Genomic DNA, 14,667 nt, shown 5'->3' with positions numbered 1-14,667 from the left:
CCCTGTCAATCAGGGTAGGGGAGAGACGTTGTTCAATCGGCAGCGCCGAGGGCTGGAGCACGATTTACATGCTCCAGCCCTCTCACTGAGCACAGTAGGACACAGGCTTCGCGCTTTTTTCTCTGTGCACGCCCTAGGCCCGCCCCCAGGCTTGCAGCTCCCCAGGACGCCGGCAGCCATTATACTCATGCAGTCTGGCTGGAGAACGGACGCAGGCTCTGAGGGACCCAGGCTAGGGGTTTCTGGCGACCACACACCCGCGCTAAGCGGGCGGTAAGCAGCACATACGTGCGGCCCCACTAGTGCCACAGTGTTATATTTGTGTACTGCACTGTAAGGTCGCTTCTTGGCTGTACACCCTATATTGCTTTGAGGAGACAACAGCATGTCATCCGCAAAACGCAAGGGTGCCAAGGCACGGGCTGTATACACTGCTTGTACAGCATGTGGGGCTAATCTACCAGCAGGCTCCAACGACTCTCATTGTGTGCAATGTTCAGTCCCAGTGTCACTTCGTCAGCCAGAGCCTATTGTGGTGGTAGCCCAGGCAGAGACGCCTGTGAACCCTACCCCGGTGACGGGGACAGAATTTGCAGTCTTTGCTGATAAAATGTCTGTGACTATGACAAAAATCCTGGAGACCTTGCAGTCCAGGCCAGTTGCTCAGACCATGGACACCGCTGTGTCTATGTTCCCCGGCCCCCCTCAGCTGGAATTAATCCGTAATTCAAGGGGGTCCCAGGCATCACAGGCTGAGGGCTCTGACTCCGATGACAGTCCCAGTCCGCCTAAGCGAGCTCGCTGGGAGAGACCCTCCACGTCATCACGCGGATCAGGGTCTCAGCGAGAAGGGTCTCTATATGATGGCTCAGAGGTGGGTGATCAGGAGTCTTGTCCTGACGCCGCACTCAATTTGGATACGCCAGATGGTGACGCCATGGTAAATGACCTTATAGCGGCCATCAATAGGCTGTTGGATATTTCTCCCCCAGCCCCTTCTGCAGAGGAGGCAGCTGCACAGCAGGAGAAATTCCATTTCCTGTATCCCAAGCGTAAATTGAGTACTTTTCTGGACCACTCTGACTTCAGAGAATCCATCCAGAAACACAATACTTATCCGGACAAGCGTTTTTCTAAACGCCTTAAGGATACACGTTATCCTTTTCCCCCTGACGTGGTCAAACGCTGGACCCAGTGTCCAAAAGTGGACCCTCCAATATCCAGGCTTGCAGCTAGATCCATAGTTGCAGTGGAGGATGGGGCTTCACTTAAAGATGCCAATGACAGACAGATGGACCTTTGGTTGAAATCTGTCTATGAAGCTATTGGCGCGTCGTTTGCTCCAGCATTCGCGGCCGTGTGGGCGCTCCAAGCTATTTCAGCTGGTCTGGCACAGGTGGACTCTCTCATACGTCCAGCAGTGCCGCAAGTGGCGTCCCTAACTACGCAAATGTCTGCGTTTGCGACCTACGCTATCAATGCGGTCTTGGACTCTACGAGCCGTACCTCAATGGCATCCGCCAACTCTGTAGTTTTGCGCAGAGCCTTGTGGTTAAAGGAATGGAAAGCAGATTCTGCTTCTAAAAAATGTTTAACCAGCTTGCCATTATCTGGAGACAGACTGTTTGGTGAGCAATTGGCGGAAATCATTAAACAGTCCAAAGGTAAGGACTCCTCCTTACCCCAGCCCAGATCAAGCAAACCTCCACAGAGGAAGTGGCAGTCAAAGTTTCGGTCCTTTCGAGGCTCGGGCAAGCCCCAATTCTCCTCGTCCAAAGGGACTCAGAAAGAGCAAAGGAGCTCTGATTCCTGGCGGGCTCACTCACGCCCCAAGAAAGCAACCGGAGGTACCGCTTCCAAGGCGGCTGCCTCATGACTTTCGGCCGCCTCCCTCCGCATCCTCGGTCGGTGGCAGGCTCTCCCGCTTTTGCGACATTTGGCTGCCACAGGTCAAAGACCGGTGGGTAACAGACATTTTGTCTCACGGGTACAGGATAGAGTTCAGTTCTCGTCCTCCGCCTCGGTTCTTCAGAACTTCCCCACATCCCGACCGAGCAGATGCCCTTCTGCAGGCGGTGAATTCTCTAAGAGCAGAAGGAGTGGTGGTCCCTGTTCCTCTTCAGGAACGAGGTCCTTTACTCCAATCTCTTTGTGGTGCCAAAAAAGGACGGCTCATTCCGTCCTGTTCTGGACCTAAAACTGCTCAACAAGCATGTGAACGCCAGGCGGTTCCGGATGGAATCCCTCCGCTCAGTCATTGCCTCAATGTCTCAAGGAGATTTCCTAGCATCAATAGACATCAAGGATGCTTATCTCCACGTGCCGATTGCTACAGAGCACCAATGCTTTCTACGCTTCGTGATAGGAGACGACCATCTTCAGTTCGTAGCTCTGCCATTTGGTCTGGCGACAGCCCCACGGGTGTTCACCAAGATCATGGCGGCAGTGGTAGCAGTCTTGCACTCTCAGGGACACTCTGTGATCCCTTACTTGGACGATCTACTGGTCAAGGCACCCTCTCAAGAGGCATGCCAACTCAGCTTGACTGTTGCACTGGAGACTCTCCAGACGTTCGGGTGGATCATCAACTTCTCAAAGTCAAATCTGTCACCGACCCAATCACTAACATATCTTGGCATGGAGTTTCATACTCTCTCAGCGATAGTGAAGCTTCCGCTGGACAAGCAGCGGTCTCTACAGACTGGGGTGCAGGCTCTCCTTCAAAGTCAGTCGCACTCCTTAAGACGCCTCATGCACTTCCTCGGGAAGATGGTGGCGGCAATGGAGGCGGTTCCGTTTGCGCAGTTTCATCTGCGCCCACTTCAATGGGACATTCTCCGCCAATGGGACGGGAAGTCAAAATCCCTGGACAGGAAAGTCTCCCTTTCCCAGACGGCCAAGGACTCTCTGCAGTGGTGGCTTCTTCCCACCTCATTATCACAGGGAAGATCCTTCCTACCACCGTCTTGGGCGGTGGTCACGACAGACGCGAGTCTGTCAGGGTGGGGAGCAGTTTTTCTCCACCACAGGGCTCAGGGTACGTGGACTCAGCAGGAGTCCACCCTTCAGATCAATGTTCTGGAAATCAGAGCAGTATATCTTGCCCTACTAGCCTTCCAGCAGTGGCTGGAAGGAAGGCAGATCCGAATTCAGTCGGACAACTCCACAGCGGTGGCATACATCAACCACCAAGGGGGGACACGCAGTCGGCAAGCCTTCCAGGAAGTCCGGCGGATTCTGATGTGGGTGGAAGCCACGGCCTCCACCATATCCGCAGTTCACATCCCCGGCGTAGAAAACTGGGAAGCAGACTTCCTCAGTCGCCAGGGCATGGACGCAGGGGAATGGTCCCTTCACCCAGACGTGTTTCAGGAAATCTGTCGCCGATGGGGAAGGCCGGACGTCGACCTCATGGCGTCCCGGCACAACAACAAGGTCCCAACCTTCATGGCACGGTCTCGCGATCAAAGAGCGCTGGCGGCAGATGCCCTAGTGCAAGATTGGTCGCAGTTCCGGCTCCCTTATGTGTTTCCACCTCTGGCACTCTTGCCCAGAGTGCTACGCAAGATCAGATCCGATTGCAGCCGCGTCATACTCGTCGCCCCAGACTGGCCGAGGAGGGCGTGGTATCCGGATCTGTGGCAGCTCACGGTCGGCCAACCGTGGGCACTACCAGACCGACCAGACTTACTGTCCCAAGGGCCGTTTTTCCATCGGAATTCTGCGGCCCTGAACCTGACTGTGTGGCCATTGAGTCCTGGATCCTAGCGTCTTCAGGATTATCCCAAGGGGTCGTTGCCACCATGAGACAGGCTAGGAAGCCCACGTCCGCTAAGATCTACCACAGAACGTGGAGGATATTCTTATCCTGGTGCTCTGCTCAGGGAGTGTCCCCCTGGCCATTTGCATTGCCTACCTTTCTTTCTTTCCTGCAATCTGGGTTAGAAAAAGGTTTGTCGCTCGGCTCCCTTAAAGGTCAGGTCTCGGCGCTATCCGTCTTTTTTCAGAGGCGTTTGGCACGCCTTCCTAAGGTGCGCACGTTCCTACAGGGGGTTTGCCATATCGTACCCCCGTACAAGCGGCCGTTAGATCCATGGGATCTGAACAGGGTACTAGTTGCCCTTCAGAAGCCGCCCTTCGAGCCTCTGAGGGAGGTTTCACTTTCTAGACTATCACAGAAAGTGGCTTTTCTGGTAGCGATCACATCTCTTCGGAGAGTGTCTGAGCTGGCAGCGCTATCATCCAAGGCTCCCTTCCTGGTCTTCCACCAGGACAAGGTAGTGCATTACGACACCAGGCTACGGCTCAACAGGTGTGCCAGGCAGCTACCTGGTCGAGTCTGCACACTTTCACCAAACATTATCAGGTGCATACCTATGCTTCGGCGGACGCCAGCCTAGGTAGAAGAGTCCTGCAGGCGGCAGTTGCCTCCCCGTAGGGGAGGGCTGTCTTTGCAGCTCTAACATGAGGTATTTCTTTACCCACCCAGGGACAGCTTTTGGACGTCCCAATCGTCTGGGTCTCCCAATGGAGCGCCGAAGAAGAAGGGAATTTTGTTACTTACCGTAAATTCCTTTTCTTCTAGCTCCTATTGGGAGACCCAGCACCCGCCCTGTTGTCCTTCGGGATTTTTGGTTGTTTTTCGGGTACACATGTTGTTCATGTTGAACGGTTTTCAGTTCTCCGACGTTACTTCGGAGTGAATTTGTTTAAACCAGTTATTGGCTTTCCTCCTTCTTGCTTTTGCACTAAAACTGGTGAGCCAGTGATCCCACTGGGGGTGTATAGCCAGAAGGGGAGGGGCCTTACACTTTTTAGTGTAATTGCTTTGTGTGGCCTCCGGAGGCAGTGCTATACACCCAATCGTCTGGGTCTCCCAATAGGAGCTAGAAGAAAAGGAATTTACGGTAAGTAACAAAATTCCCTTCTCTTCTAGCTCCTATTGGGAGACCCAGCACCCGCCCTGTTGTCCTTCGGGATTTTTGGTTGTTTTTCGGGTACACATGTTGTTCATGTTGAATGGTTTTCAGTTCTCCGATGTTACTTCGGAGTGAATTTGTTTAAACCAGTTCTTGGCTTTCCTCCTTCTTGCTTTTGCACTAAAACTGGTGAGCCAGTGATCCCACTGGGGGTGTATAGCCAGAAGGGGAGGGGCCTTACACTTTTTAGTGTAATGCTTTGTGTGGCCTCCGGAGGCAGTGCTATACACCCAATCGTCTGGGTCTCCCAATAGGAGCTAGAAGAAAAGGAATTTACGGTAAGTAACAAAATTCCCTTCTTTTTGCTATGTAACCTGAGAGCAGCATGATGTAGGTACTAACTCCCCGAATCCAGCGATGTGTGACTTACTAGGCTGTGTTTTGCTGTTTCAATAAAATAAGTGTTTCATCAGCATGAGATTATCACTACAGGACTAGGTGTCTCGTGTCTCCTAGTCCTGCTGCTATATAACCCCGCCCCCACCACTGATTGGTAGCTTTCTGCCAATCGGTGGTGTGGGCGGGGTTATACAGGGATCTGCTAGATATGCAGCAGAGGAAACAGGGATTGTACGAAAATGACAGCAAGCAGCCCAGTAAGTGATCACTGGAATCAGGGTCTCATCCCCTACATCATGCTGCTCTCAGATTACATAGCAACAACCTTCTGACGTATTCCATTTAAATAGATTCCTGTCTGCCAATTTTTCAGGTTTTCCAGGCTCCAGGACCTCTCCCTAAGAAAGGATTATTTTACCTGCCGACCCTGATCACCGGTGTGGACACCACCTCTCGCTGTGTCCGAGAAGAGGTGAGAAAGTCACTACTAATAATTTTTTGTAAACTCACGTGTATATTGTTACCATGTCCTGATATATATACAGACTTTCTGGTGGTTTTGTTTTATCAGATTTTCGGACCAGTCCTGGTTGCCATGTCTTTCCGCACCGCTAAAGAAGCTATTGCCCTGGGGAACAACACCCCATATGGACTGGCAGCAAGTGTGTGGACTGATAACCTACCGCTTGCCTTAGAGGTGGCATTGAGGTGAGTAGTTTAAGTGCCTCTTTAGTGCTGGCCTTAAAGGGGTTGTTCAATTTAAGCCAAGTTATCCATAGGATCCATAGGATAACTGATAACTTGCCAAATGGTGGGGGTCCAACTGCTGTGACCCGCACTGATGGGCAGAACAGGAAAAATGTATTCCCATTGGCTGCAGGCCAGATGCCCAATCCTCCACTCCATTCATTCTCTCTGATGCTCAGTGCAGCGCTCAGCAAATTCCCCTTTATGCCGATTGGTGCAGGTTGGAGCGGTCAGACCCCACTGATCAGCAAGTTATCACTTATCATACGGATACGCAAAACCTTGTTTTAAACAGAAAACCACATTAAGTTGCCCATACAGCTTAGATCAGGGATCCTCAACATGTAGCTCAGGAGTGATGAGTGGCTTCTTTGAACCCCTGATGAGTGGCTTCTTTGAACCCCTGATGAGTGGCTTCTTTGAGCCCCTGATGAGTGTCTTCTTTGAACCCCTGATCAGTGGCTTCTTTGAACCCCTGATGAGTGGCTTCTTTGAACCCCTGATGAGTGGCTTCTTTGAACCCCTGATCAGTGGCTTCTTTGAGCCCCTGATGAGTGGCTTCTTTGAACCCCTGATGAGTGGCTTCTTTGAGCGCCTGATGAGTGGCTTCTTTGAACCCCTGATGAGTGGCTTCTTTGAACCCCTGATGAGTGGCTTCTTTGAACCCCTGATGAGTGGCTTCTTTGAACCCCTGATGAGTGGCTTCTTTGAACCCCTGATGAGTGGCTTCTTTGAACCCCTGATGAGTGGCTTCTTTGAGCGCCTGATGAGTGGCTTCTTTGAACCCCTGATGAGTGGCTTCTTTGAACCCCTGATGAGTGGCTTCTTTGAACCCCTGATGAGTGGCTTCTTTGAACCCCTGATGAGTGGCTTCTTTGAACCCCTTATGAGTGGCTTCTTTGAACCCCTGATGAGTGGCTTCTTTGAACCCCTGATGAGTGGCTTCTTTGAGCACCTGATGAGTGGCTTCTTTGAACCCCTGATGAGGGGCTTTTTTGAACCTCTGATGAGTGGCTTTTTTGAGCGCCTGATGAGTGGCTTCTTTGAACCCCTGATGAGTGGCTTCCTTGAACCCCTGATGAGTGGCTTCTTTGAGCGCCTGATGAGTGGCTTCTTTGAGCCCCTGATGAGTGGCTTCTTTGAGCCCCTGATGAGTGGCTTCTTTGAGCCCCAGATGAGTGGCTTCTTTGAGCCCCAGATGAGTGGCTTCTTTGAGCCCCTGATGAGTGGCTTCTTTGAGCCCCTGATGAGTGGCTTCTTTGAGCTCCTGATGAGTGGCTTCTTTGAGCCCCAGATGAGTGGCTTCTTTGAGCCCCAGATGAGTGGCTTCTTTGAGCCCCAGATGAGTGGCTTCTTTGAGCCCCAGATGAGTGGCTTCTTTGAGCCCCAGATGAGTGGCTTCTTTGAGCCCCTGATGAGTGGCTTCTTTGAGCCCCTGATGAGTGGCTTCTTTGAGCCCCTGATGAGTGGCTTCTTTGAGCCCCTGATGAGTGGCTTCTTTGAGCCCCTGATGAGTGGCTTCTTGAGGCTTTGTTGATCGGTTCTTGAGGCCCTGATGTGTGGATAGTGAGCCCGTGATGTATTCCCCCGCGACGTGCTCCCCGCCAGCCCTTGCTGTGCGGCTTGTGACTAACAGCCCGCTTGGTGCATTAGCACCAGGTCTAGCAAACAACTATGAAATGCCGGTCTCCAGATGGTGACTTTGGTGAGATACTCCTTGATCCTGGTACACCGCTTCGGGGATTTCTGTGGAAAAGCTTTGGCTGTCATTCTACAGTAATGGGGGCTCTGGATGTCACTACTGTGAGGGGGCGGGCGCTAATTGTGGCTCTCATGGTCAGAAAGGTTGGGGACCTCTGCCTTCGATCATGGTGGACCAACAGCTATCTGCCGATGCCAGTCACTTCTGAGGGCAGCGTAACCCCACATAATATTGAAACCTGTGGCTCACTATTAGTGTCTCTGCCTCCTATACAATCTTATACCATATCCTTAATAAATTCCTCAGCACTTTTACCAGTATTTGCACTTGGGCCATCATTTTAGGGAATTTTTGATTTGAAGGTCGTGGAAATATTCTGTTGTCCCTTCACCTTGCCTTCCTATTATCTCCATTTGTCACTAATAGAATTAGCCAAAGTGTCAAATTTTAGCTCAAATTTGAAGTTAAGAGTCTAAAAACACAACAAAACAATTAACAACATCAAAAACTTTGATAAAGTTGAACAAACTTAGGCTCTTTTTTTATCTTTAGCATTAAGGCCGGCACTGTATGGGTGAACGGACACAATATGTTTGACGCAGCCGCCGGGTTTGGTGGATATAAAGAAAGTGGATTTGGCCGAGATGGTGGAAAAGAGGTAAAGGGGAGGTTTTCCTTGTATAGTATTATTAATATGGGTTTAAAGGGGTATTTCCCCGGCAGTAAGCCATGGCTTATCATTAAACTATACTATTGCATAGCAGCTTTCCGGCACCTCCGGATGTAAAAGTCATGGATTGTCCTGTAGGTAATGGCCAAAGTCTCCCCCTCTTTACCAGCATTTAGCACAGAGGATTGAACTCTGTTCATCAGTGTTTGCTCAACTAACTCCTCACATGCCGTGCTCACTGAAGATCGCTGCTTGTAAGGAGTGTGACAGAGGGAGATTGCTCCCTCTGTCACTCCAGAGGCTCCACTGGCAGTGCAGATAATGTTGTGCACTACATAAGTAGTGCAGGGTGTTATCTATGCGATCAATTGATCATGCGCTCGAGTGCCCTGGGAACGTAATCATTATATTTCAGCAATAAAAATGTTTAAAAAAAAAAAGCAAACCTAAAAAACTCTAAATTACAGCATTTTGGGGGCACCGTCATTTTCAGCATCTTGCAGGGCCTCAGAAGTCGAACATAATTAGTGGTGGTATATCCTAACGATACTGTGTGCCCTTAATAAAATCTCATTATTTCTTGCTTTCACGGGGTATCATGGGATAACTGGGGACTTGCCTCCTAATCTGGCCCTCAGGCTAGGGGGTGGTATCTGTCCCTGATCCCAGAGATACCTCTGATGGTGATGATGTCTGGGCCACCTTCCGTGCCCTGATCTAAGGCCTGGGCCACATGGGGTTTACTGCGATCCCCTCGCATGACACTCGGCTAACGCTGGCAGCACAGCAGGAGCCAAGTGTCATGTGAGTGCCACTGCGACTGAGGTCCGATCATGCGAGCAGACCTCAGCTGCGGGGGGCTGGCCGGCGCTGAGGAGGGGTGGACCAGTGCTGAGGAGGGGAGGGCCGATGCTGCAGAGAAGAGGGAGGGATTTATCTCCCGCTCTCCTCTGTTGCCGGCTATTGCCAGTCTCGCCCTGCACTCGTGATACACCAGTGTACCGTGAGTGCAGTGCGATTTTTCTCTCACCCCATACACTTGAATGGGTGCGAGAGAACAAGGATCGCATTGCACCTGCAGCATGCTGCGATTGATTTCTTGGTCCGATTAGGGCTGAGAAAATAATCGCTCATGGGTGCTGACACACAGGCTACTATTGGTGGAATGCAATTTTTTTATTTTTATTTTATTTATATAATCGCACTCCACTCACACCGATTTTCATCTCGTGTGGCTTAAGCCTAATACCCCCTCTCCTTCAACCCAGGGGAGAAGCAGGACAGGAGACGTAGAATCCACAGATAAGATAAAAAGGGGAAACCAAAACGCGATCACACAGCGGTATTCACCAACAAGTGATAAGGAGGAAAATAAGAGCAGGGAGGAAATAATACGACTACTAAAGAACTCCATGCACAAAGAAATACAATCACTAGCGGGACTGGGATATAACAGCACATGGACCAGTGTTGCTAAAGCTATAGTCAACATGGGAAGACAGGCTCCTCCATCCTAAAAAGGCAAGGAGTGACTGTGATAGGTCTCCCACAACATGTGATCCAAGAGATAACCAGCAGGCTAGCAGAAATTAACTCCTCAAAGCCCGATCACTAATGAGAACACAGCTGGTTGACGCCGACCCTGTCTGTGTAACTCAGAAGCACCAAAGGAGGCATAATGAGGCTTGTCAGACTGCGTCAGATGCCACCATGACCCTCGGCAAGTTAAGAGGCAAACATTGTGTGAGACTTGCAATATGTATTCAAGTAGCACAATATTTTTTGGTACCAGAAGTATAATAGCCCAGAGAATCCATTATTATCATATACCACCTTACATGGGACACCATATTTTTATGACTGATTTTTCACAATCCTGATTAAAAATAAAAATGAGAAATCTTGCAATTTGTCCTACCGACCACTGGGGTTATTTTTGACTTTCTAACTACCTGTTGTTTAAGGAAATAACACACGTACATTAGCAGCATAATCAGACCCCGCCCCTATCTTTTATATCAAAGTGACTAATGAGCGTGTGCAAACTCATTGTGAAGAGAGGAGGAACTGTGACATCACCTATTGTGATAGCTGTATATAAAGGGGTTATCTTTCATTTTAATCCTGTCTGTGATGATAAGGAGCCTGCTGAAAAAGTTTCCTGAAAGGATAGGAAGTTAGAGCCTAAAATAGTGTTAAAATTGCAAGATTGAGATCTATATATATATATAGATATAAATTCTGATTGTTACATAAACACCTAATTTAAACAATAGGTAATTTTCTGAATGCAGAGGTGGAAATAGATGGACCTATGATTTTTTATTTTTTTCCTATCTTGTTACTGCATAATTTTTGATCGTGCTCTGCTTTACAACCTGCTGCAAAGTTGAGTTGATCCTTTGTTTTCAGGGGCTGTATGAATACGTACGACCGTCTTGGGAAAGTAGAGCCAAGCCGAACCCCGGAGACGTGAATTACAAAACATTTGCTGCTTCTTATGGGGCCGATGTCCCCCCAATTCCTGGTCAAAAAGAGATTAGCGCCTCGGTTATTCCGGGTCAGGATTCCCAAATTCCAAGGTAAGTAGATAAATGGCAAAACTTTGTATCGGTGGGCTCGTATATTACTAACATGACTGTATATTATCTGTATGCCATTACTGCAGAGAGGAGGTTTTTATTAGGACGCCTTCAGTTATCATCCAAGAGAAGGGCTTGTTCAGTGCATTCTGTCCACACCAGTACCATAGACTTAAGCGGACCCATATACAATGCTACATGTGAACATGTTCCAATGCTCCTCCATATGACGGAGGTATTCTATGCTGGTACAGTTTATTCCAGGGGAGAATACAGTGCTGCACAGAGGTATCGGCGGGAGTACCAGGTATTGCACCCCGACCATTCAGACATTGATGACCTATCCTAAGGATAGTCTAACAAATAAACAGCTGCACTCTGAAACGCTAAGGCATCCAAACATTGACTACAGGAATTTTGACAGGCATTACTGCTTAGAAAATACACTTAAAAATTGAGACACTTAGTGCATAAAAAAGGCCAGTTTTGTGTGAGCCCAGCAGCCAGCGTCAAGGCGTATCTCTTTCTGCTAATGCCTCTACTTGGTCTGAAAAATACTACCAAGTATCCAGACCGTGAATACAGGAATTTGGACAGGCATTACTGATAAGGAAATACACTTAAAAATGGAGACACTTAGGGGTGCTTCACACATAGCGAGATCGCTACCGAAATCGCTGCTATGTCACGGTTTTGGTGACGCAGCAGTGACCTCATTTGCGATCTGGCTGTGTGTGACACTGAGCAGCGATCTGGCCCCTGCTGTGAGATCGCTGCTCGTTACACACAGCCCCGGTTCGTTTTCTTCAAAGGCGCTCTCCCGCTGTGACGCACAGATCACTGTGTGTGACAGCGAGAGAGCGACGAAATGAAGCGAGCAGGAAGCAGGAGCCGGCATCTGGCAGCTGCGAAGCTGTAACCAAGATAAACATTAGGTAACCAAAGGAAGCCCTTTCCCTGGTTACCCGATATTTACCTTCGTTACCAGCCTCCGCCGCTCTCGCTGCCAGTGCCGGCTCCTGCTCTCTGCACATGTAGCTGCAGTACGCATCAGGTAATTAACCCGATGTGTACTGTAGCTAAGAGAGCAAGGATCCAGCGCTAAGCAGTGTGCGCTGCTCCCTGCTCTCTGCACATGTAGCTGCAGTACACATCAGGTAATTAACCCGATGTGTACTGTAGCTAGGAGAGCAGGGAGCCAGCGCTAAGCAGTGTGCGCGGCTCCCTGCTCTCTGCACATGTAGCGACGTTATGATCGCTGCTGCGTCGCTGTGTTTGACAGCGAAGCAGCGATCATAACAGCGACTTACAAGGTCGCTGTTACGTCACAGAAAATGGTGACGTAACAGCGATGTCGTTGTCGCCATGTGTGAACCCAGCCTTAGTGCATAAAAAAAGGCTAGTTTTATGTGAGCCCAGCAGCCAGCGTCAAGGTGTATCTTTTTTTGCTAATGCCTCTAACTGAGCTTAAAAAGTCTACAATTTTATAGGCAGGCCAGAACCTGCAAATGGGAAATTAAAAATCGCCCTAAGCTGGTGGGAAAGGAGTGCTCAGTCAGAAGTCGTGACCCTATAATCCAAAATGGAGAAAAAAACTGATCGCACACATAAGTGTAAACTGAACATAAAACATACTCTTAACAAATATACAGCTGCACTCTGAGGCAATAAAATATGCAAACGGTGAATTCTGGAATTAGGACAGGCATTACTGCTAAAGAAATAAATTTAAAAATTGAGATACCGCATAAAAATGGTCAGTTTTATGTGAGCCCAGCAGCCAGTGTGAAGGCGTATATCTTTTTGTTAATGCCTCTACCTGGGCTTGAAAAGCCTACAATATTATGGGCAGACAGGAACCTGCAAGTAGGAAATTAAAAATTGCCCTAAGCTAGTGGGAAAGGAGTGTGCAGTCAGAAGGCATGACCCCATAATCCAAAGTGAAAAAATCAGATGGCGTGATGAAGTGTGAACAGGTGCAAACTGAGCATGAAACATACTCTTAACAAATATACACTTGCACTCTGAGACCCATAAAGTATGCAAACGGTGAATAAAGGAATTTGGACAGGCTTGACTGCTAATGAAGTAAATTTAAAAACTGAGACACTTGGCCAGTTTTATTTGAGCCCAGCAGCCAACATCAAGGCGTATCTTTTTGCTAATGTCTCTACCTGGGCTTGAGTGTTCACACTTGTCTGTTAGGAAGTGTTAGATTTTTCAATTTTATTCTATCCTAAGGGTAAGTCATCAATGTTAAAGTCACGGAAAACCCCTTTTAACTTTATTCTGCTGCTGCTAATGTCTGTACGTTCTGTGGCTAGCTCAGGTCTTTGGCAGAACTGACACAACTCCATCAGAGCACCTTATTCTGATGTCTATCTCAAGTCCACCCTCTAGTTTCAGTGTTTACTAGTGATGAGCGAGCGTGCTTATTGCTCAATCAAGCATCGGGGTTCTCGGATGCGACTTGAGAACAGTATATAATGGGAGTGAATGGGAAACTGCAGCATTTTTAAACTCTGATGCTCAACAGAGTAACAAACAGTGGCAAGCATGCTCGCTCATCACTAGTGTTTAGTAATAGCAGGGGTGAAGGGATTGTACGCAGAGAACAGTGGAGAAAGCATCTACAGTCTTATGGAGGGCAGGGAAAGCAGACAAGAAGGAAAGCACATGGAGAGTAAATAAGTGCAGGATAGAAGCTGTGCACATACAGAGTTCACATGCAGCCTGTATTACTGGTAGTGATGCTCCCACAAGACAAAAACTTAGATCAGGCTGCAAACTTCTAATTTTATTAACTAAAGGAAACCACCTCTAGAGCAATCAACATATACTGTAATTGTATAAAAATGTGAACCATCAAAATGTAAGGTGAAACGTACGGATTTTCAGTGCATTATATGGCAAAGAGAATGCGGCAAAATATATATACACAGGGTGGTCCAAAAGTAGGTGGCCAGTATGTGTAATAGGGTTATCAAGCATGGTGTAAAGTGAAAACGACTCAGTTGCCCTTAGAAACCAATCAGATTCCACCTTTCATTTTCCAAAGAGTCTGTGAAGAATGAAAAGTGGAATCTGATTGGTTGCTAAGGGCAAATGAGTCAGTTTCACTTTACACCATGTTTAATAACCCTATTACACATACTGTCCACCTTCTTTTGGACCAATGTATATATATATATACTAGCTGTACTACCCGGCTTCGCCCGGGTTAATAACTGCTGTTAACAAAATAGAACGTATTAACAAAAATGTATTCTGCACACAAAAACCACGGAACAAATAGAAATGTAGTTATTAAAAGGTAAAAACTAAGCTAAAAGAAGCATTTCACAACATATATTTCAACACCCGAAAGCATTTCACAACATATATTTCAACACCCGAGATATTCCACACACATTTAACTAAATTGGTCAAGTAATGTGCTCCGTCTGTCTCTTTCCAGGTCTGTCTCTTTCCAGGTCTGTCTCTTTCCAGGTCTGTCTCTTTCCAGGTCTGTCTCTTTCCAGGTCTGTCTCTTTCCAGGTCTGTCTCTTTCCAGGTCTGTCTCTTTCCCTGTCTGTCTGTCTCTGTCTGTCTCTTTCCTTGTCTGTCTCTATTTCTCTGTCTCTTTCCTCATCTGTCTATATCCCCATC

At 48.3% G+C, this 14,667-nt stretch overlaps 1 protein-coding gene across 1 annotated transcript in view; it reads left to right on the top strand.

Moving 5' to 3' along the window:
• The window catches only part of ALDH16A1 (aldehyde dehydrogenase 16 family member A1), a 123,426-nt gene that overhangs the window by 65,133 nt on the left and 43,626 nt on the right, over nt 1-14,667 (top strand). The window contains exons 9-12 of the mRNA XM_075328598.1: nt 5,692-5,790; nt 5,890-6,026; nt 8,320-8,425; nt 10,850-11,019. Of these exons, the coding sequence (XP_075184713.1) occupies nt 5,692-5,790; nt 5,890-6,026; nt 8,320-8,425; nt 10,850-11,019 (512 nt within the window). The remainder of the gene's footprint in view (nt 1-5,691; nt 5,791-5,889; nt 6,027-8,319; nt 8,426-10,849; nt 11,020-14,667) is intronic.

The sequence above is a fragment of the Anomaloglossus baeobatrachus genome, chromosome 11, assembly GCF_048569485.1.
Source record: "Anomaloglossus baeobatrachus isolate aAnoBae1 chromosome 11, aAnoBae1.hap1, whole genome shotgun sequence".
Lineage (NCBI taxonomy): Eukaryota > Metazoa > Chordata > Amphibia > Anura > Aromobatidae > Anomaloglossus > Anomaloglossus baeobatrachus.
The sequence above is the reverse complement of the archived record's forward strand: the minus strand, read 5'-3'. Positions and strand labels throughout refer to the sequence as shown.